We start from the raw sequence: 22,399 nt of genomic DNA, 5'->3' as shown, positions 1-22,399 counted from the left end.
TCTTCACGTTGGGAGAAAGAAAACTCGAGCTCATTCCGCAATGAGCTCGCCTCAGAAAAAGACCGACGCTGCAGCAGAGGGGAAGTCCTCCGCCTGGATAGAGACTCTCTCTATCCCCGAGTACCGCGAGCATCTCAAAGCAAAGCGTGACGCTCTTGCTACAAAGGCTGCGGCGGGGACAACTCAACCAGAGATTGTCCTCGAAGGTTCTTCTGTAGTCAACGACGCCGTTGACTTCGAGGACGACGACGTGGAGATGGAAGAGGGCGATGCTTCTTCTAGCAAGCGCAAGGAGTCTATCGACAGCGATAGTCTCGACCCGCATGCCGGGTCGAGACGCCCTCGTGAAGGAGACGACTCGGACGCTTCGAGCTCGAAGCGTTCGCGCGGCGAGAGCGACACTCCGCTCTCTGCTGCTGGGGCTTTAAGCTCCCCGCGTGAGGTGGCGCCTTCAAGCTCTCCGCGCGCTGCTCAGGCAGCGCGCGATCCGTGGATGCCGTCTGCGTCAGAGATCGCAGACCGTGTGGGCAACACTGTGCCTCCAAACGAAATCCCGCTGTACGTATGCAGCGGTATCCACGACGATGATGTTGCGGAGGAGCAGCACTTTGATCCGTTAACGAATCAAAGGCGCGATTATTACATCGGGCTCTTCCACGAACTTCGGTACTTCTCCAGCAAGAAGACTTCTTCTCGCAGCAAAGTGCCGAGTGGCAGGCACTTTGTCAAAGTTGGAACGCTTTTGTTGAGAACTTCAACAAGAAACCGGCTGCTTGCCGCGAGCGGGTTAAGCATGCCCGTGAACGCTTCGAGACATTCTTGACGCGCGGGCGGCTGGTACAGCTCCACAGATCCTCTATGGACGCTGGTATTCCGTGCGCTGTGCCCGAAGGCCATCAGTGCACGTTGTGGCTTCCGGGTGCGGCGCGCTTGAGCGACCGCGACCTAAACGGGTACACGACGGATCGTGTACCTGCGAGTCTCAAGGATCTCCGTGCCAAGTTCTTGGCACGCGAGGAACGCGACGATCGTGGGACTTCGGGCGCTGTAGCTGACCACAGCGCTCGCACTACCTTCGGGTCGGCAGTGCGTGGTGAGCTTCGTACGCCCTCACCATTTCCGGAACTTCCTGCAGCAGGACGTCCCGCGGCTCCCATGTATCTTGGTGGGGCGGAAACCCTCTCCAACGAATACGATAACGAACCGGCTGCCGGTTCGTTTTCGGGATACTATGGTTCACAATACGCTCAACAATCCAGCGTGTTGGGCCGCGGGCGTCGCGGATCCGAGGCGGCGGTGGTGGGAACACGCCCCGGGTATGGTCAACCTGGAGTTGACCTTGGCCCGGCACTCGAGGAGCGGGTCGCTGTTGTGGAACAGCATCAGAGCCGGGAGTTCGCCGCTCTGAAGCAGGAGGTGGCGATCCTGAGGGCTCAGGTCGCTCAGGCCTCGCAGACCGCGTCGGACATCTCTGTCGACGTGGGAGGTCGCGTCGCACGCTTGGCCCAGCGCGTTCACGCGCTGGAGCAGAGGTTCGCTCCCGCTGGGGCTTCCGCTTCGGGCCAGCCGAGCTAGGTGGCTCGTGCTGCCGGTATGGCTTCAGCCGCCCGACGTAAAAAGTCGGATGGAGGCGCATGCTAGATGGAATATCTAGCGTGTAGGCGTTGCCATGCCGTGCCAACACCGTGAACGGTCCGATGAAGCGCGGAGCGAGCTTGCTCGCCCCGAAGTCGGAAACTGTATGTTTAGGCAGGTTTTGAGTTGCTAACACAACCAATGAACCCTTCTTGAATTCCTTAGTGTTGCCCCTACCAACATTGTCTGCGTTCAGCTTCTGTCGATCAACAGAAGCTGCGATAGCTTCTTGGACAAACCGAATGACGGCTTGTCTGCGCTGCACGAAGTTGATTGCGTCCGAGCTGAACTCGTTCAGCTCGTTTCTAGCAGTAGGCCCGGCCTCTGCGTTCGTCTTCGCGGTGTCTGTGCCCTGCACAGACCCGTTCTCTTCTTCTTCTTGCTCTTGCTCTTGTCGGCGTCTGTGCCCTGCACAGACGTGTGCTTCTTCTTCTTGCACGTAGTCGCGGCTGACACTGTGCAAGTGTCAGCAGCATTCTGCGGCTGCTGCGTTGCAGTCGTAGATCCTCCCCCACTTAAGGAAGGAGCCACCATCCCGAGTAGACTCGGGAGGCGTGGGTGCCTGATGGCCTTCACGTAGAACGGTGTATGCGCGGTCGAGGCATGCACCGAGTTGTTGATGGCGAACTCCGCCATCGGCAGACACTCGCTCCAGTGTTGGAACGAGTGAGCGTAGCTCTTAAGCACGTCTACGAGCACGCAGTTCACGCGCTCGGTCTGCCCGTCCGTCTGCGGATGGTCCGCAGTCGACATCGAAAGTTGACTCCCAAGAAGTGTAAACACTTTTTGCCAAAGGTGTGCAGTGAAGCGCGGGTCTCGATCCGACACAATGTCGATCAGCATGCCATGGTGTTTGAACACCATGTCAACGAACAGATGTGCCGTCTGTTTCGCAGTCACTTCAGCGGGTACCGCAGCAAGATGTACCATCTTGCTGAAGCGGTCAACAAAGACCACAACGCCCGTGTTCCCCTGGTTGTCCGGGGGAAGACCGAACACGAAGTCCAAAGACATGGACTGCCAACACTCCCGTGGAGTTGGTAATGACTGCAAGGGAGCCTGCGCGAAAGGCGCAGGCTTCACACGTTGACAAACCTCGCAAGCACGGACGTACTTGCGCACCCATTTATACTGGTGGGCCCAGTAGAAGTCTCGCGTGAGAAGTAGGTATGTCTTCTCACGGCCCGGATGCCCCGCAGTCGGTGCATCGTGATACTCATACATGATCCTGAGTCGCAGGTCATGGTCATTGGGCACGACAACGCGGTCCGCGTTGTCGTCGACTGCACTGTAGAGTAATAACCCGTCGTGCACCCGATAACGGTGTGCACGAGCACGAAGATGCTTCGGCAGCTTCTGACGAGCTTGGTCAGAAGGCGCTGAGCCGTAGGCCAGCAAGATCTTCGCGTCCGCGTTGTGCGCGTACGCGACCTTTACGTCGTCCAACAGTGACGACGTCGGGGTGCTCGATCGCATGGCGTCAATGGCATTGACGTCGGCATCAGTCGTGGCGTAGTCAGGTCGACGCGAGAGCGCGTCGGCCACCACATTGAGTCTTCCGGGTTTGTACTCAACCCGGAAGTTATACTCTGCGAAGAATGACAGCCATCTCGCCATCCGTTGCGAGATGTGCGGCGACTTCACAGCCGTCCGCAGCGACGCGTGGTCCGTATAGACCACGAACGGTTTGCTTCCGAGTAAATACACTCGGAACTTCGCGAGTGCGTACTTCATGGCAAGGAGCTCCTTGTCATGTACCGCGTAGTTGCGCTCAGCTGGCTTCAGCTGACGCGATTGTTAGTAGACGACACGATCACGACCCTCGTGATCGTGCTGCATCAACGCACATCCGATTGCGAAGTCGGATGCGTCACACACAACGTGGAATGGGCGATCTTGGTCGGCCACCGCCAAGATCGGCGCCTCATTCAAGCCCTGCTTGACTGCATCGAAGGCCTGCTGACACTCAGCAGTCCAAACCCACTCGGCGTCCTTCTTCAGGAGCTGGGACAGCGGGCGTATCATGCCCGCGTAGTCCTTCACGTACTTACACAAGTACGTGGCCAAGCCAAGGAACTGCCGCAGTTCCTTGACGTTCGACGGCATCGGTCACTCATTGATCACTCTGACCTTCTCAGGGTCAGGGCGGACGCCGTTCTTCCCGACGAGACACCCGAGCACGGGTATTTCGCTCGCCCCAAAGATGCACTTCTTCAGGTTCGCATAGAGCTTGTGCTTGCGCATGAGCACAAGCAGCTTCCGGAGATGCACCTTGTGCATCTCAACATCGCTCATCCCGCCCGCAGCCCGGCTGTGGACGAACACATCGTCGAAGTAGCTCGGTGCGAAGTCGCGCACCGAGCGCAACAAGTGCGTCACGCATCTGTGGAAGGTCGCAGGGGCGTTCTTCAGACCCTGTGGCATCACTAGCCACTCCCAGAACATGCCGCTCGGCGTGCTCACAGCCGTGAGAGGGATATCGCTCTCACGCATGAGGATCTGATAGAACCCATCGCGCAGATCAAGAGCACTGTAGATAGTGCTCCTGGCTATCGAATCGATGATTACATCTTTTCGCGGTATCGGTGTCTGCGCCGGTATCGTCGCATCGTTCAGCTTGTTGTACGCATGAACGATGCGCCAGCTGCCCTGTGGCTTCTTGACACAGAACGTCGGAGCACTGTGCGGGGATTTCGATTCCCGCACTTGTCCAGCTTTGCGACGACTCTCAAAGAAGTCGTCGATCGCCTTGACCTGCTCTCGCGGCAGTGGCCACTGCCGTGTGACACAGTTCTTCGTCCCCGGCACGAGATCAATCTCGTGCTGGATGCCCTTGTCCTGCGGAAGCTCCGCAGGGATTTCTTCCGGAAGCACGTCTGCGTACTCCCGTAAGATCTCGTAGTAGGGACTCGTTTTCAACAATCCCAGCTCTGCTCTTCAAAGCGCTCCTTCTTCGTCTTTGCACTGAGAGTGTCCTCGCCCTCAGTGGTGCTCTCCATGAAGAACTTCCTCAGTTCTTCATTCTCGCTCTTCGTTCTCTCGGCGTCCGAGAGAATGCATATTTGCTCGATGCGTCCATCGTGCAGGTCACGCGTGAAGCGCTTCCAGCTCATGACTGGAAGCGAAGTCAACTCCGACGCTTGCGTCGAAGGGTTAGCGAGAGTCATCTCCCTGCACCGGAACCCGGCACAGGTACGCGTCAAGGCGTTCAGCATCTCGACGTCTGGCTTATCAGCCTCCGTCTGCCCGGCAGACATTTCTTGTAGCTTCTCGGCCCCAGGCCGAGACTTGCGCAGCGACCTTCGCATGCGCCGTCTTCTTGTCCTGCGGAGCCCGGCTCCGCATGACTCTTGACCTCGTCCAGGCCCAGCCGTGGACGGGTGTTCTTCTTCAGTACCACCGGCGGGTTCATCCCGCGGGCGAGCGACTTCAAGCACGGCTTGGTCGCCCGGCGCTTCGTCGTGCAGCCCGGCTGCACAACATACAAGTTTTTCCGGTGCGGGACGTTTGCAACCGTCCGCACGGCCTGCAGCGTCGGCTCCCGGAGCCGACACACCATCTTCACCTCGACGCCTGTTATTGGCGGAGCCCTCTATTACGGAGGGTGCGTCGGCTCCCCGAGCCGACGAATCAAATTCGTCCAAGCTACCAACTCCCGGAGTCGATGCGACTTCAATACCTCGACGCCAACCATTGGCGGAGACCCCCTTTACGGAGGGTGCGTCGGCTCCCGGAGCCGACGAATCGAATTCACCCAAGCCATCGACTCCCGGAGTCGACAGCGTTTCGTCACCTTGGCTCTTATTATTGGCCAGACCTGATCCAATCGGATTCGCGTCAGCCTCCACGGCTGAGGCGTGTGACTCGCCTGCGTCATCCTTGCCCCTTGAGGCCGGAGACTCTTCCTGATTCGCTGAAAAGCGGGTGTCGACCTCCGAGGCCAACACATTTCCGTCATTAGCTGTCGGCGGCAACGCCGACGCTAGCTACTCTTGCGCGTGTGCTCGCGCGCGCCCAGGGCGCTCCGGGACAGCGGCATTAGGCGCTGTCTCGAGTGGGGAGTCACGCGCACCTGTCGGTGCGTGCGTAGCGGCAACATGGCCATCGCTCACTGTTCTGCTGTTGCGACCGAAGCGCACGAGAGTGCGCTTCTCCCAATCGATGACCGGATCATGCCGTGCAAGCCACGGCATGCCCAATACGATGTCAAACTTATCGTCCAGATCCAGGACGATAAAGGTCTCGATAAACTCTTGGTCTTCATACGTGAAGCGCGCGCGTACCATGCGCTTCTCGGTCTTCACGACGGCACCCGTTGCCAATCGTACCTCCAACATACTTCGAGGTATCTTTAAATCCTCGAAGTCAAGCCTTGATAGACTTTGCAGTCGAACAAAGTTTTCGACGTGCCAGAATCTACCAAAGCACGAAGAGAGCCGCTTGCTCTCATCGAATTTACGTTCAGGATGACAAGGTCATGCTTGTCATCTTGGTTCTTGCAGCGAGAATGAATCTCACTGGGGGCTGCAGTCCTCAGTGTCGCGTGTCCAAGGTCGACACGCGGAACTGCATTACCAGCAGGGCGCCCCGCGCCTACTGGCGTCCAGCGTTTTTTGTTTGGTTGCGACGGTGCCCCGCACCGCCGCGATAGCCACCCTGCTGGTGCACGGGGGCCGTGCACTCCCGAGCAAAGTGACCGACTCTACCGCAACGGTAGCACCGTACATTGTTTCCCTGCGACTGCTGGGGTCCAGCAGTTGCACCACTCGAGAGGTCCATGGGTTCTGGGCCTCCCGTCCTCACTACCGGGCGTGGCTGTGGCCTCGGCACATGTGCATGCAGCTTAGCCTGCCGCAGGCTAAACTCCTCCTGCATTGCAAGAGTAATTGCAGCTTCGAGAGTACTCGGGTACTCACGGAAGAGATAGGTCTTCACAGGCCCAGGGGGCTCAAACGCTTGTCTGAGCTCCTCCTTGAAACCCTCGTACGTGCTAAAGCACGTAGGATCCGAGAGTCGGCGTCCATACGCCCAACTTCTAGCACGTCCGCCAAGACATGACATGGCGAACGCAACCTTCGACAACGGGTCGATGATACGTCGAGCCGCTATGGCAGTGTCGAGTTCGACAAGCCAACGGAGGAGAGGTTCACCCTCTCTTCCGACATAGTTACTCACATTGAGCTTTAGCGATTGTGCGCATGGTGTCGTCCCGGTCGACACCGCGGTAGTAGCAGCAACATCGCGTTGCTCCTTCAGGATGAAACCCAGAGCAACACCGTGTTGCTCTGTCGGCGTTTGCGTACGCAGCATCGTAGCTACAGCCGCCTCACCAATGACTGTTGACAGTCCTTGGAGGGCCTCCCACTCTGGATCCGACAGGTGGGGACAGTCAGCGCATGCAACGTGAGTTGCAGGCGTAGTGGAGCTTTCCATGGGCACCTCTGTATCCATGGGAAGGTTCTCAGCTCCGCGTTCGTGCGGTGACGTACGAACTCAGGTAGTCGGTCGTTGGACGGACTACTAAGTGCTACCAGGTGTAATGGGCCTGTTTTGGCCCACTACTTTAGCTTACACGTGTGCGCGTGTATGTGAGGAAGCGTAGCTTAGTTTAAATTAGAGTTCATTATACTCAGACCCCCGAGTATAGATTAATCTAAATAAACGATCCAAATAATGTTTTTGGGTTAAAATGAGAACTGCTATTTTTGTTTTATGTTTCTGACTTCCTCTAAATGTAATATTCTAAACTGGGAATCTGCCAACGGCTGGTTGGCAGAATTCCAATGCTATGCATGTCGCTCATTGGCTAAAAGATGCTGCTTTCAGCCAATAGGAATCCTAAGTCTCTATGGACCACCCGTCGTGGTGATCCTAAATGTATGTATCCTTTGGTGTGTCTACACCAAGGTCCAGAAAGTCTTTCAAACCTCTAACAGACGTCGCCTGCTTCGCAGCCGCAGCATCTGCCGGGTATGGTGATGTGCTGGCGGTAGATATTAGAAGTCTTCTTTAGCTTTGTACCTGTGACTAGGTGCCATCGTGACGAACAGCAATAAATGGATGTGGTGTAGTACCCCGCGGAAGAAGTGGGCGCGCCGAGCGCCGGAGGAAGAAGGCGCCGGGACGCGAGTGATGGACTTCGACGCGGCTGATGGAACGCGACGCAGGGCCGAGCTCGACGGGAAAGTCGGCGTGGGTGATGGGCCGTGAGACACGGTGCCAGAATCCAGTGCGACGCGTAATCATCCGACGGGTCGACCAGCGCACCCGGTTCTGCAAAACGCGCCGACCCTAACCCCCGCCGACCAAAACGCGCCGAGGTAAGATCTTGATTGCGCCACGCAAACCAGGTTGAAGGACGGCAGTGCAAGCACGACAGAAGTAGGGATAGGCCCAGAGCGGTAGGCTTAGCAAGCAGTAGTACAGAGTAGCCAGTAGCAAGGACATAGGATAGGGGAAGGACTCAGTCCCGAAATTTCTCTGAACCACAAAGACCTCCCGTCTTCTCCGAGGTTCCAGGGGAACCACCAAGCGCCGGCAAGTAGAGCCGCCTCGATATCGCGGCCCCCCGTCGTTTGCTTGGTCGGGTGCTCACCCCCCCACAGACCCGTGCTGGAACAAAGGCACGTTAAACGTATATCGTTTAGGTGGGCGCCCGATAACGCACTGCCTAAGCGAAGGACCACACTGGCCTGATAACCTCCGTGCACAAGACCCCCCTGTAGGCCCGATAACGCCACACAAGCCCCAGGAAACGCCGGCCCGATAACGCCGCACGCCCAAGGCTCGACGCCCTACGACAAGGAACAAGCGTCAACACAAGAACCCCCAACTCCGAAGCCTGCGAAGACTTGGGCCTGTATTTCGAAGATACGCTACTCCAACAACCGGGAATAATTTGCTCGGCGCGACCGCTATCCAAACGCGCCGAGTTTGTGCGAGATCACATTCGCGAGATTTCTGCGAGGGCGCTACTCCACATGGACGAATTTATAGCGCTGGCCCCGCCGGTAGTGAATTTTACAGCTTGAACACGCTGCATCTGCTTCATGTTAGAGTTACAAGTGACTGTAGCCACTTGGGCGTGTAACCTTGTTACACAGCTCCTGACGTGACAGGGCCCCGGGCATTTACGCCCAGACAAGTGACTGAGCATGGATTTGATGATGAAGTGGAGATACGAGTGGATCTGGGATCGCTACGGCCGACAACTAAGTCTCGTTCAAGGCGGTTGTACCTGCTGTAGCCTGCGCGGAAACTGTGGGGACCCTGAACGAGAATTGTTGCGGCTCGAAGAGATGTGATTGCAACACAGCGGGTCGCTTGGTGGGGGCTGGGGCACCCAGACCTTACGTTATTACCACCGACTATTTGCTGTAAGTGCACCACGAACCACGGTCAACACTGGCACGGTTACTCACACCAAAGAGGAAAAAGCTGAAAGCGCGACCGACGTTTGTGGTGCAGTGGTTCCCGAGCCACAGACTGAGGCAACTAAACCCGATTTGGTTACGACCACCAGAAAATCCGGGTGGAACTGTGGAAAGAAGACAACGAAGCCACGGTCGACACAGCTACACTATCTACGAGTGATGACGAAACAAGTGAAAGTGTGACCGACGTTGGCGGTGCAGCAATTCGCGGGCTTCACGATGGGGCACCCATACCTGCCTTCTTTATGACCACCGAAGTCCCGACGCAATGATGGTGTGAAGCTGGTCGGGTCATAGCACATTCCTTGGCTACTGCACTTGACGTTGAACCCTCGGACGACGCAGAACTAGCTACTGCACTTGCCGGTGATGCCGAGAAGTACGTCACCGAGGTGTGACGAGCGGCGTTCCGCAGCATCTCAATGGAACGTCGGACCAGACGACCACCGGAACCCCGGTAGTTTTGCCTTGCGGCCAGAAGTATGGCAGGGCATGTTGCTCAGTTTGAGCCCCAGGTGATGCAGCACCATCAAAAGCAGACGCCAATGCTGTCGAGGAGACTGAGCCAAGGCAGGCCAGGGGCAGTCAGCGGGATGTCGATCAAGCGACCAACGTCGGACCATACGACCACCGGAATTCCGGTGATGTGACAATGGGTGGACTTCCGCTTAGATTGTGGCCGACTACAGTACGTCGTTCCGATTAAGTTGACGCGCTAGAGAAGCCGCCAGTGAAGCTGAAGAGAAAAGCAATCACGATGCGAAGAGCAGCCGTCCGCTTAATGTCGATGAAACGACCAACGTTGGATCATACGACCACCGGAATGGATCTGACAGGATTCCTACTGCGCGCCCCGTAGCGGCTCCAAGCGTCATCAAACTCTCGTTGACCCTAGCAGAAGATGAAATATCACTGGAGGAACCTTGTGGTGTGTTGACCGATACTTCAGCAGCGACGGAAGTCACTGGAGGCTCGGTCACAGGTGCAGCTTGCACCGGAACCGTATTATCAGCGCCAACAGGACCACCGGTGGGTAATGAAAGCTCTTGCGGCCCTAGCCAGCGTTGCAAAGTGTCGGTGACATTGACAGCACCTGGGGATACCGGAGGACAAGTTTCGTCATTATCGAGGATCCAACTGATGGCGAAGAGCAGCAAGAACGTCGAGCGTACCGGACCAGAACATTGAAGGTCCAGGAGAGCGGCGGTCGCAGCGGTCAGGCGCAAGCGCGATGAATAAACCATGAATTCGACGGATGGAAGACGCCTAGACGCTCACCTGTTGCGGAGGCTCGTGTCCAGGGGGGGCAGTTGTGGTATCGGAAAATGGAGATTACCGGAGCGATTGCCCGTCGCTCAAGAATCAAGGTACAATCAAGGAGCAGTCAAGCGCGAGATGGAAGTAGCTGCTTTGGTGAAGCTGACGACATTATCCTCGTTAGAGTGACGGTTAGTGGCCGGAGCCTCGTCGGGTCCTAATACAACCCCGAACGAGGCTTCATGGTGCCAACGTTTTGGTACAGATATATTTAGTTTCGTACTTCGGCCGCACTTATTAGTGTAGCCGCGGTCGTCATTTGATGTGTCCGGGATCGCCTCATTGCGATCGTGCACACTTGATATTTGTATAGGGTCATAGGACTAATCATAGGATGACCAGAACGAGACCCTCAGGCCTCAGGAAACTCAGTAATAAAAAGACAGTCTTCCCCCAAAGCCAACAAGGGTCAAGTCCGACTTCGGTAAGTGTAGCTAGCTTATTGTAGTGCCTGGATACGCTCGGCTGCGTGTGGATGCCTGTCGGGGAGCTTATCGTGCATTGACCGAGAGTTTCCTTGGCAGCGCCAAGAGTTGGCGTGGCCGGAGAGGCAGGAACGGTATTAGAGTATCGTTCAGGATATATTTGTGGGATTAGAGTGTCCCTGAGTGTATTAGTCTACCTACCGAGGTTTTACCTTGGTCCCCCTGTATAAGGCCTAACACGCCGGTACCCTTCCTTTCTGAGGGACTGCAGTGGGGTTGCGCGAAAGCGCTACATAGTATCCTAGCCTTAGCTCGTGGCTAGTGGTACAGGTTTTGGGTTGACCGAAGATAGCCTAAGGTGCACAGAGGCCCTTGCAACCGACCCGGTGTAAGGGATCGTTCCTGGTCTTCAGGTTTGGACTCAATAAGCGCTTACCTTTGCGGGTTAGCGTGTTGTTGGTGTCTCTAATATATTTTAGTATAAGAGGATTTTAGTGGTATCACCACACCACAGCTACCTCCGGATCGAGGTGTTCGACACGAAATTGATCTCGTCCCGGGAATGAAGTACTGGGTGACAAGGCAGTGACCCTTGCCGAAGGAGCAGTGTGACGTCATTGACGCGTTCTCCCGTGCGAAGCACGAGGCGGGCATGGTGCGTGAGAGTAAGTCTCCACACTCTACGCCGACGTTCTGTGTCAGAAAGCCGAATGGCAAGTGGCGTATCGTGCATGCTTTCAACAAGCTGAATGCTGCTACCATTCCGGCGCAGACGCCGATTCCTCGGAAGGATGTTCTTCAGAACAACATGACAGGATGTACGATGTACAGTGCGCTCGACTTGGTCGATGGATATTTCCAATTGCTCATCAGGACGAGCGACATTCCTCTCACTGCGGTGAGTACTCTGAGCGGCATGCTCTGGGAGTGGTTGGTGATGCCCCAAGGGCTTTCGAACGCGCCAGCGACGTTTAACCGTCTTGTGACGCAGCTCTTCAGGCCCCATCGGGCGTACGCGCAAACGTACTTCGATGGCATCTTTGTCCACAGTCGTGCTGAGCACGGAAAGACTGATATGGAGAACCATGTGGAGCACCTGCGTGCTGTGCTCGAATGCATGCGTCAAAACAAGTTGTATGCCAACATTGACAAATGCATCTTCGGAGCGGAAGGGATCCCCTTCTTAGGGTGCTTCATCGGGAAGCGTGGCCTGAGGGCCGACCCGGTCAAGGTCAAGGTCATTGTTGATTGGCCGGTTCCCAAGAACCAGAAGGATCTTCACAAGTGGCTTGGCTTGGTCAATTACTTGCACAAGGACAGCGAGAACTACGCTGAGATGGCTCGGTCACTCTCCAATCTCCTGAAGAAGGATGCGGAGTGGTGTTGGGACACCAAGCATTAAGATTCGTCTGCGGCAATTAAGGACAGTCTCCTTCATGCATCTATTCTGGCCTTGCCAGACCCCGCTCGTCCGTTTAGTACGCCTTGGACTTTGCCATCGGCTGTGCCCTGCTGCAAGCAGACGCCGAGGAGCGCGAGCGCGTGGTGGCGTTCGAATCTCGCCAGCTGAAGGCTGCGGAGAAGAATTATCCTGTACACGACAAGGAGCTACTTGCGATGAAGTATGCGCTCGTTAAGTTCAGGGTGCACCTGTTGGGCTCTCAGCCGTTCGTGATTTACACGGATCATGCGTCGTTACGCACTGCGACTCAGTCGCCACATCTCTCGCAAAGGATGGCCCGCTGGCTGTCCTTCTTCACGGAGTATAACTTCGAGGTGAAGTGCAAGCCTGGCAGGCAGAATGTCCTTGCGGACGCGCTGTCGCACAGGCCGAGTTATGAGCTGGCTCATGTAACGACCGTACGTTCGTCATTACCGGACCTGATCCGAACGGCTTATGCCAAGGACGACACTTGTGTCGCGTTGCTGAAGGCTCTGGGGAGCAAGGAGTTTCAAGATTCGGACATGGAATTGTCAGCGCGGCTGCGCGAGCGGCTGCACCGTTATTCCCTCGATGGAGGCCTGTTGTTCTACAACACCGGCCCCGAGGATACGCCCCGCGTGGTCATCCCTCATGATGAGGATGTGAAATATCGCTTCCTCTATGAGGCACACGACACACCGCTGGTTGGCCATTTTGGCCGTGAGAAGACCTACAGCTCGGTGAGCACCCACTACCGGTGGCCGAAGATGTACAAGTGGACGAGCACTTATGTGCGCACGTGCGAGAGGTGTCAGCGAGTGGAGTCGTCACCTCATGCTGCAGCGCCGTTGGCGAGTTTGCCTGTCCCTTCGGGCTGTTGGCAATCCATGAGTATGGACTTTGTGTTTGGCCTACCGGCGGACGCGGCGGGCAACACAGGAGTCGTGGTCTTCGTGGACCGACTGAGCAAGATGGCTCGCATTGCGGCTGTGCCGGATACCATCGATGGTAAAGGTACAGCAACGCTGTTCTTGGACCGAGTGTTTCGACAACACGGCCTCCCTGATTCGATTGTCTCGGACCGAGACCCCCGCTTCACGGGCAACTTCTGGAGCGCGGTCTTTGCGGTGCATGGCACCAAGCTGGACATGTCCACGGCGGACCATCCGCAGACCGATGGTCAGACCGAGCGCGTAAATCGCGTCGTCGAGGACGTGCTCCGCAGCATTTGCGCCGAGACGCCGAAGCGCTGGAGCGCCAAACTGCCACCGTCGAGTTTGCGTTGAACAACGCCATGGACGCCTCGACAGGCTATACGCCGTTCTACGTAAACAGCTTGTCTCATCCCCGCGTCCCGCTGACGCCGCCACGTGGTGGCCTCGGGCTTGGTGGGGGAGGAGAAGCCGATTTAGCTGATCGGCTAGCCAATGTCAGCCCGGCTACTGTTCGTAAACAGGTTGACGCCTTCTTGTCGACGCGTCTGAGTGTCTTACGACATGTGCGTGACGCAATGGCTGAGAGCCAAGACAAGCAAAAGGAACATACAGATGCCAGGGAGAGGCAATGTTGAAAGTTATGAGGTCGGGGACCTGATGTTGCTTAATGCTAAAAAACTACCTACACATGCAGTGTCAGCCGTCTTCAAGACGAAGTTGCGCCCGCGCTTCATCGGACCTTTCGAGGTTGTGGCCAAGAAGAGCCTTGCGTACACGCTCAATCTTCCGAAGAAGATGCGGACGCACCCCGTCTTCTACGTGGGCTTGCTCAAGCCGTACCAGGAGCCGATGCAGGTGCAGATGGAGGCACCGAGGGTGACGAGGTCACAGGCGCGGATGTCGCGGTCGTCGAGGACGCAGTCGCAGGCGTAAAGGCCGCGACCATTAACGCGGGCACCGCAGGCACAGGCGGGAGTGCCGCGGGCAGAGCAGGAGCCGCAGCAGGCGGGGCCTGCATGCGGGCCAGGAGGTCGAGCTAACCCTGAAGCACAGCCTGGTGACGCTGTAACTCCGCGAACTCTCGAGCGTGTCGCTCTTCGCGATCGCGAAAGTAGTTCATCCACCCGTTCAGGCAAACGAAGTCGTCCTCCAAGGTCTCAAGCCGGTCCCAGACGACCCGAGGCACCCCAAGCCACTCCATCCGCTCAGCGAGCCTGTCGAGATCAGTCGCACAACGTGCCAGGCGCGCGTCGATGTCGTGGACGTGGTCCCGAAGGCGACCAGCCTGTTGCTGAGTCTCGTGCAACTCGTCAAACGTCGCGAGACGAGCTGGCGCGTCCTCCACCGGCTCTGCTCGATGAGCATGGGAATCGGTATTACCCTGTGGAGCGCCTCCTGGCGAAGCGGCGGTGCCGGGGCAAAACCAGTATCTGGTGAAATGACGAGGGTACCCTCACTCCGAGAACTCATGGGAGTTTGAGGTGCCCCTCCGCCAGGATTGCCCAGACGTCGTGGACGCTTTTGATCAGCTTGGTCACCAGCGCCTCGAGGGCTCAAGACCGGCACGCCAGCCGTCCCGCGCTTCCCGGCAATAAGCCGGGGAGCTGCTGGGTCAGCCACATTGCTCCGAGGCTGACCCTGAGCCACAGCGCTCACTCCTCGCGGGAAGGAGCGGCTGGAGTGCTCGAATGAGCGAAGCGCGCAGCGCTAAACTGGGTCTGCGGCTGGGCGATTGCCGAGAGGCTGCGCTTGGCTTGGACCTTCGCAAAGTCGAAGCGGAGCTTGCGTTCAATGCGAACATCCACTTCACTGAAGCTGGCTCGGAGAGCATCCATGGAGCTGAGCTTCCGGCTGTGCTCGGCCCAAGACTCGAACTGAGCTTCGTACTCAATCTAGTCTTCCCCCGGACCAAGTACCACCGGGTACGTCCGCATGGCGGGCTTGGACTTCTGCTGGGCTTGCAGCCGCAGCCTCTCGCGGTGCTCCACGACAGTCGTAGACTGTGGAGTGAGGAGTCGCTCTCGCAGAGACGCACGCAGTGCGAACTCCTCCGGAGTACGGGCCGCGGGCCCAATGGCGTGCAGCGCGAGGGACTGCTGGAACGTCAGGCGGCACACCTCAACAGGGTCGCGAGGCCGGAAGCCGTAATCACCAGCGCTGGGAGCGCATGGAGCCATCTGAGCCGCGACCTGCTCGGACTGAGCTTCGTCCAAAGGATTGGAAATGACGGGGACCAGGGGCACGTCCTCACCACGAGCCGGCGAATGCCGTAGCTCAGTGAGCGTGCGCAGCTCGTAGAGACCGAAGGAGCGTTCAGGGAACGGGTTTGGAGTTCGCAGCGGTGGCCGCGGCTCCTCCCTCGACGGCGCAGCGCGCTCTGCAGGTGAACGGCTCGGCGAGCGCGCAGGAGATGCGCGCGCGGGGCGCTCGTGATCGCGACGATTCGGAGAGCCAACTGGGGCTGGCGATCCTTCTTCACGGCGTGTCGACGGCGTGGGCGAAGCGTCGCGTGGCTGGGGACGCATCTCCTCGGTTCGGAGAACCCAGCATGGACTCGTCCACCTCGCCCTCTTCACCAAAGAGTTCCCTAGGATCCATGATCTGGCAGGTTGATGCTCGAGGGGAGCTGGGGCTTGCGAGCTGTGCTTCTGGCGGTGCGCCGCGAAGTACTCGGACATCGAAAGCCTGGAAGGCGTCGAGGGTGTGCGCGCGGGTACTGGCGTTGGCGAAGGTGCGGGGGCACGCAGTGCAGCAGCACAAGAGGAGCGAGGCTCCGAGGCGGATCCCGCGAGAGGCTATCTGCGGTCGAAAGACCAAAAGGCTTTATGACTTGAAGTCATGTGAGGGCGCCTTGCGCCGAGAAGTTCTCAGAGAGGCCCACGCGATGTGGATTGACTCGTTCGAGAAGGAGGCTTGACGGAACAAGACCCGGTGGTTGACCGTTAAACGTGAACACCCGTGTCCACGGTTTGGTGGGGGAGGGTGTAACGGGGTTACACGAGAGTTACCCGAAGGGTTACGAAGTGCGTATACAATGTATAACCTAATTCAGAAGGATAATCAGTACATGGCTTCAGAGCCACTGATTATATGTATGACTAGGGTTTACTCTGTTAGATAGTGAACGAGAGACATTTACACCGTAGGCGGCTTTGCCGCGATAAAGAGAAATACATTCAGTTTGAGATTCACACAGTTAAGAGTTAAGGGTTGACTCTTGGAGCCCGTAAGGTGTACGGACTCGTACGTTCTGGTATTAGAACGGGCTATCTTAAGCTGAGACTCTGTGAGTCTGTTACGTCTTTCTCTGACGCTAAAGCTACGGCAGCCCCGCTGCAACACGGGGTCCAGCAACTTGTTCCTGAAGCCCAGCGACGTGTCCGAGTCATTCCATGACCCCGGACAGTTGTGCTTGCAGCACACGATGCATCCGTCCGCGGCGAAGCAGATCGTCCCGGTAACAAACACCGAGTGCAACCAGCCATTGTACATGGCGTTCTGCAGATCAGCGTTCGAGGGCTGCTGGACCTACGTAGCATCAATACTTAGCAATAGCTTTTCGCAATACAATTCAAATTCAAAATGAGCGTTACGTGTACCTTAAAGTTTTTCCCATCGATGAAGTCGAAGGTGTGCTTCAGCAGAGGCTCTTGAGCTTCGACGAGCTTTGGCAGCTCATTCTGGCGGCTGGGTGACGGCACTGCGATGTGCGCGGGGGCGTAGTTGTTCAGTGTCTTGGACAGTGCTTCTTCAGCCCGCCGCAGAGACCGCGCCAATGTGCTCGGAGGAACACCGAACAGCATGCTCAAGCTGCTCAGCTCCATGGAGCCAACAAAGAAGCAAAGGACCAGCCCCAACACCTGGTGGTGGTATCGGAGCTTGAGCGGTCGGCCCCTGGAGCGAGCGAGCGGGATATAGTAGTAGCTTGTGAACCGGCGCAGTAGCTGGTGAAAGGAAGACCTGTAGCATTCATGTACTGTTAATATACGCATCTGATGCAGCACACCTGCAGTTCAACGTACTTTGTAAGGCTGGTGGCGTTGAGGAAGTTGATGTCAGTTTCGTATCTGTACAGGACCATCCACGCAGAGTCGCAGGGCATGTCCAGGCATTGAGCCGTGAGGTAATGGCGGCTGCGCATCGTCACCTTCCACGCCTCCTCGGCCAGGAGGCGGAAGACCTCACGACGAACGTCGTGGAGCGCCTCACCTTGCTTCACGAAGGCGTCTGTGAGCAGCAGCAGTACGTCCGAGTGTTCGGTGGCCATCGTGGCGGGAGGGGCTTGTGCCCGACGTGCGCAAAAGTCAGAATGAGGAAATCTAGAAGGATTCATGCGCTCGGCGTGTCTGAGGCAAAGTGACGGGTACACTCCTCTTTGTACCAACGTCACTGTAGCAGCCGCCCTATTTAGGACACTATCAGTCGGACACAGGCACTTTTAACACCTTTGTGGTAGAGATTTTTTGCGATAAAGCGACATATATCTTTTTTAAGTCGGGCTTAATCGCTGCAGATAAGCCGCTCGACTAAGCTATATTTGACAGGCGTCCAATGCATGTACATTTTTCTGGAAAAATACAGGCATACTTTCAAGTACCTTTTTCTGGAAAAAGGTACATGTATATTTTAAATACACAGAATTAGTTGAGTGATAGATATCAGTGATATTATCAGTGATATCGTTGTCGTCCCCCTAATAGGGGTTCTCACGGTTGGTAGTTTTGCAGGTTGCAGGTTTGGTTAATTAGCCAATCGTGGCTGACCTGAAACCTTCTAACCGTGAGGACATGAAACCTGCACTCCCGATGCTTACGCTGAATTTTATCCAATAATAGACTAGCTAATGCTGGCTGGCTGGTGGTATTCCAGAAGTCGACATGGTCAAGGAAGGAACACGCGCAGCTACAGACCTGCTTCTGCATGCCCGTACCCTGCATGCCGCTTTGGAAGACTCAAGCGACGAAGATGACAGCGGTGATGAGTTAGATGGCATTAATGTAGCTACTCAGGTACTAGCTAGCTACGCGCTACTTGTGTCGCAGCACCGTCCTGAAGTCTGCTGAGTGGTACCCAGCGCGGATTTTCCTCATGGACTCCGTCCGCGCTCGTCGTGATCTAAGAATTAGCGTCGACGGTTTCTGTCTCTTGCTTGCTTCCGTAGCTCCACACCCTGTTTTCCAGCGGAAGCCAGGGAAACAGCAGCAAGCCCCAGTGCAGCTTCAGCTGGAAGTGTTCCTCTACTCCATGCAATCGCTGTCGTACCACAATATTTCACAGCACGGGGCGTGCCCCATCAAAAAAAATATGCGAAGTCTTACCTATAATGCTTGGCGTATCTGCTTCTTGTAGCCCGAAACCCGTCTGGGCCAGCTTGAGCTTGTACTCCTTGTACCCAGACTCCAACTCGGTGCACTTGGTTTTGCACTGTTTCTTCGACTTGGAGTGCTCGTGCTGGGCTAAGAATTCGTGCGCGCCTTCGTAGAAGCGCTCCTTGATACCAGTGGTGTATGCCTTAACGTGGTCGCTGAGGTAGTTGAGCAGCAGATGGACCTCATCAGCGGTCCACCGCTTGTTCGGCATCGTGGGGTCTAATCCGATTGAATCGTGTGATCAGGCCTGGGGCTAAAGTGCTTGTTGCTACTGCGTGCTTGCCGGGCTGCTTGGGTGGTGCCAGTGCCACAGCAAGTACTCCCCACTTAACCAATCATCCTCCTGTACAGTTTCACCCAATAGATATTGATCTGAAATCTGCAGTCAAACCTGCTCCCACTGACAAGGAAGGCAAAGGAAGCTGCATGCAGGTTTGACTGATCTCTTCTGATTGGTCAGTTTTACCTGCAACCTGCAAACCTACCAACCGTGAGAACTCCTATTAGGGGTTCAGTATCATATCAGTATCACTGATAGTGGTCCAAGATTGGATATTACTTCCTCTGGCCGAAAATAAACTTTATTTTCGGCCAGAGGAAGTATAATAATATTTTATTTAATAAACGCAGGTTTCTGAATACGTCCCGGTGATTGGACAAAAACAGGTATTTTGATCTTCGCGATTGACTAATAAAGTATTAGCGGCAAACGCCAGCACCTGCCGCTCCATCCGGGGGGGGGGGGGGGCTTGCTGCGAAGTCCTGTGCGGTTAAGGCACTCCCAACGGCCGTTCCCAATGTTCCCGCTCTCCCATGCCTCAATACAAAGCCCGACCATTGTGACTCGCAAAAACAACCATATTCGCGCTACAGTGACTGAAAAACGATGATATTTTATCGCCGCTGGCACGTACCTTCCACGAGGCAAAACGTAGCTGTTATTGTGCCTTGCATTTACTACCTCTGAGCTGAAAATAACGCACCTAGCCAATCAGATTGCATCCTGTTCAGAACGATACCCTTGTAAATCCGATCGTTTGAATTGCGAATCTCCCGCACATTTTTCTGGACCGCACAACTTCCTCTAGTGCTCATTCGAAGATCTACAGCCTCCCGCTCAAGACGCAGCCTCCTGTTCAAGACGCACTATCCTGCCCATGAAGCAAGCAACCGATGAAGAACGGCAAGCCGTTTGGGAGACGCTGCTCCTTCGCAGCACCAGAGGTGTGCTGAGCCCTGGGGACATTGTCCAGACTGCAGCACACTTTCACTTAAGCCGTTTCGTCGTCGCGCGCATTTGGGAGAGAGGGATTAGTTCGATGGGCGACCGCGTCGCTGCAGTTGTCAAGTCAAGAAAGAGTGCGCGTGGCAGAAAGAAGCTAGACCGTGCAGTCCTCTGCGAGCATGTGTCAGCCGTGCCCGTCAACGAGCGTGAGAACCACCGCAAGATCCAACAGGCGTCGAATACAAGTTCCTACCTTGTCCAACAGTTGATCAAGGAGGGCTACATGAGGCGGGCCCTGAGGCACACACGGCCCCTGCTTACGGCATCGCATAGGGTGGCGCGCCTGAAGTTCGCCGTAAACCACGTGAAGCTAAACGGAGACGGGCAGTACTATTTCGACCCAATGTTCGACGTAGTCCACATTGACGAGAAGTGGTTCTACGTCAAAAAGATCGGCCAGCGTGTGTACGTGCTGACGGGCAAGGACGGCACACCCCTGGAAGAAGCTCCCGTGCAGTACGTTCAAAGCAAGCGTCACATCAAGAAGGTGATGTTCCTGTGCGCCGTGGCGCGGCCACGCGGCAACTGGGACGGCAAGATAGGGCTTTGGCCTGTCGTGAAAACCTACATTACACAACGCTTGAGTGTCAACCGCCCCGCAGGTGTCGAGGAGATAAAACCAGTCTCTATGAACCGTACCTTGGTGAGATCTGGGCTTTGGGCAGGTTGGTTCTTGAGTCGGATATTCCATCCGTCGGCGCGTCCAGCAGCGAGCACTTCAGCGTCCTCCTCAAGCACATGTGGCCTCGCGTTGTCTTGTTGAATGCGAATGAGAGTGGCCTTCTGATCTTGAGGCCACTTCGCCTTGATGGCAGGAATGACGTCGGTCACGAGCATGCGGCGCGATTGCCTGGATCTCGGCTACTTCTGCAGCATACAGTCTCTCCAGTCCCACACCAGCCCACGGACCACGGAGGATCTCATCAAGGAAGTTGAGCTCGCGTTTGCAGAGACTACGGCAGAGACTCTCAACAAGACATTCTTAACGCTGCAACTTGTCATGAAGGAGATCATGACCAACGAAGGGCGCGACAACTACCGGCTCGCGCACATGCACAAGGACAAGCTGATCAATGCTGGCCAACTCCCCACCACTCTGATGTGTGATGCCGAGATCCTCTTCAGCGCTCACTCAGCAATCGCAATGCTCTCTGTAGAGCAGATCTACGCAGAGCAGCTTCGTGTTGCCTAACCTCGTCCGGTTAGTTGTGCTGGGCAACGTCCCTCCCCACCGCAGCTGATACCCCAGCACCAGCCCTCGCTACTACCCTCTGCATTTGAGACTTCAGACCTGGATCCTTTTCTTTTGTAGGGCACTTCATTAAACCTCTGCAAATCCTATATCGGTGAAAAAACGAGGCGGAGCTATGCGCAAATATTTTTTGAAGGTGCATTATTTTCAGCACAGAGGTAGTATTTTGCCCTTCGTGTTGACCTAGTGGTCGGAAAAGATAAATCCGAGCTTGGTAGGGGTAGGTTTGAATAACTATGAGGCAAAGTCGCTGTTTTGCCTCCCTCAAGTTTATCTAATTCCAACCACTTCGTTGGCTGCGAGCACACGAGCATCCATTTGCGCTGCGCTCACTGCACCCAGCTTTGTAAGCTCCCTGAACCTGCCTGCTTACTGCTAGATGCTACCGACAAGCGATGATGCTGCTTGTGTGTTTGCTACAGATTGCTGCAGGGACAGGATGCTTTAAATGCGACGACGCAGTGAGCTTTACGTAGGCGCGTTCCTATCACCGGCAAAGTAGTGTCTGAGGGCCACCCGGTAAGTATGTCTGGTAAGTATGACTTCGGCTAAGCGACGAGGACAAGGACATGGAGGATGCCGAGCCCGCGGGTCTGCACGTGCGCATCGAGAACGCCCGGAGCGCGCGGCGGCCTTCGAGGCGCTGGAGCAGATGCTGGCGCTGCAGAGCGAGCAGACGGACCGGACCTTCAAGGTGTTCAAGTGCATCGTCAAGCTCGCTGTTGCCGTCGTCGCCGCTCTCGTAGTCGCCGCTGCTCTTGGCCAGCGTCGCGTAGGGCGCGGCGGCCTCCGTAAAGCTGCTGTTTTAGCGACGACACGACGAGGCCTGCGCCGCTAGGAGGACCTGCTGGGCAACGCCAAAACGGCTAACAAAAAGTCGTCCAGGAGCGCTACCAGGAGTTGCGGTCTACGAGCACGAACGCTCCCGGAATGGCGTACAAAGCGAACAAGGTGTCGGACAAGAGTGGCGTGGGCTTTGCGGGCTTGGTGGGGTGGCAGTCGACACGCAGCGGCTCGTGGACCTGCCCCGACGCGACCAGACCAAGGTACTTGTAGCTGTATCTAGTAAACAAGTAGTAGTACAATAGAAAGCGATGCACAGTAGGGAGTTCTTTTAACAAGATTATGTGGTATTTGTCCATTTATCTTACTTTCTTCTGCATACGTCTCTACTGTCCGCGTGATTGGACTTGGTCTCTTGCTCATCGTAAACGGCGCGATCTCGCGGGTACCAACGTCTGACAGACGCGGCCGAAACCAGAGCTGAAGCTAGCGGCACCAGCCCGACAAATGGTCCTTACAATAATATTGTTCTGGTGTGTGGA

At 56.2% G+C, this 22,399-nt stretch overlaps 6 protein-coding genes across 6 annotated transcripts; 2 read left to right on the top strand and 4 right to left on the bottom strand.

Moving 5' to 3' along the window:
* Positions 1 to 40: 40 nt before the first annotated feature.
* Positions 41 to 1,575, top strand: PHYSODRAFT_326192 (hypothetical protein; the record flags this gene model as incomplete). The annotated part of the gene is made up of 2 exons (XM_009522119.1): positions 41 to 703; positions 751 to 1,575. The coding sequence occupies 2 exons, from the start codon at positions 41 to 43 to the stop codon at positions 1,573 to 1,575; spliced, it is 1,488 nt and encodes a 495-aa protein (XP_009520414.1).
* Positions 1,576 to 14,943: 13,368 nt separating this feature from the next.
* On the bottom strand, positions 14,944 to 15,507 carry PHYSODRAFT_363726 (hypothetical protein; the record flags this gene model as incomplete). The annotated part of the gene is made up of 2 exons (XM_009522118.1): positions 14,944 to 15,060; positions 15,085 to 15,507. Coding segments are annotated over 2 exons (540 nt in total), but the record flags the coding sequence as incomplete, so codon positions are not given.
* Positions 15,508 to 16,510: 1,003 nt separating this feature from the next.
* Positions 16,511 to 16,992, bottom strand: PHYSODRAFT_364346 (hypothetical protein; the record flags this gene model as incomplete). Its single annotated transcript, XM_009522117.1, has 2 exons — positions 16,511 to 16,696; positions 16,768 to 16,992. Coding segments are annotated over 2 exons (411 nt in total), but the record flags the coding sequence as incomplete, so codon positions are not given.
* A 155-nt stretch (positions 16,993 to 17,147) lies between these two features.
* On the bottom strand, positions 17,148 to 17,435 carry PHYSODRAFT_481493 (hypothetical protein; the record flags this gene model as incomplete). The annotated part of the gene is made up of 1 exon (XM_009522116.1): positions 17,148 to 17,435. The coding sequence occupies one exon, from the start codon at positions 17,433 to 17,435 to the stop codon at positions 17,148 to 17,150; it is 288 nt and encodes a 95-aa protein (XP_009520411.1).
* Positions 17,436 to 18,283: 848 nt separating this feature from the next.
* Positions 18,284 to 18,748, bottom strand: PHYSODRAFT_296924 (hypothetical protein; the record flags this gene model as incomplete). The annotated part of the gene is made up of 2 exons (XM_009522115.1): positions 18,284 to 18,405; positions 18,487 to 18,748. 2 exons carry the CDS (start codon positions 18,746 to 18,748, stop codon positions 18,284 to 18,286), a joined length of 384 nt encoding a protein of 127 aa, XP_009520410.1.
* Positions 18,749 to 21,612: 2,864 nt separating this feature from the next.
* On the top strand, positions 21,613 to 21,912 carry PHYSODRAFT_261285 (hypothetical protein; the record flags this gene model as incomplete). The annotated part of the gene is made up of 1 exon (XM_009522114.1): positions 21,613 to 21,912. The coding sequence occupies one exon, from the start codon at positions 21,613 to 21,615 to the stop codon at positions 21,910 to 21,912; it is 300 nt and encodes a 99-aa protein (XP_009520409.1).
* Between the last annotated feature and the right edge of the window lie 487 nt (positions 21,913 to 22,399).

Source organism: Phytophthora sojae (assembly GCF_000149755.1).
Source record: "Phytophthora sojae unplaced genomic scaffold PHYSOscaffold_2, whole genome shotgun sequence".
NCBI lineage: Eukaryota > Oomycota > Peronosporomycetes > Peronosporales > Peronosporaceae > Phytophthora > Phytophthora sojae.
This window is presented reverse-complemented; position numbering and strand designations above follow the sequence as displayed.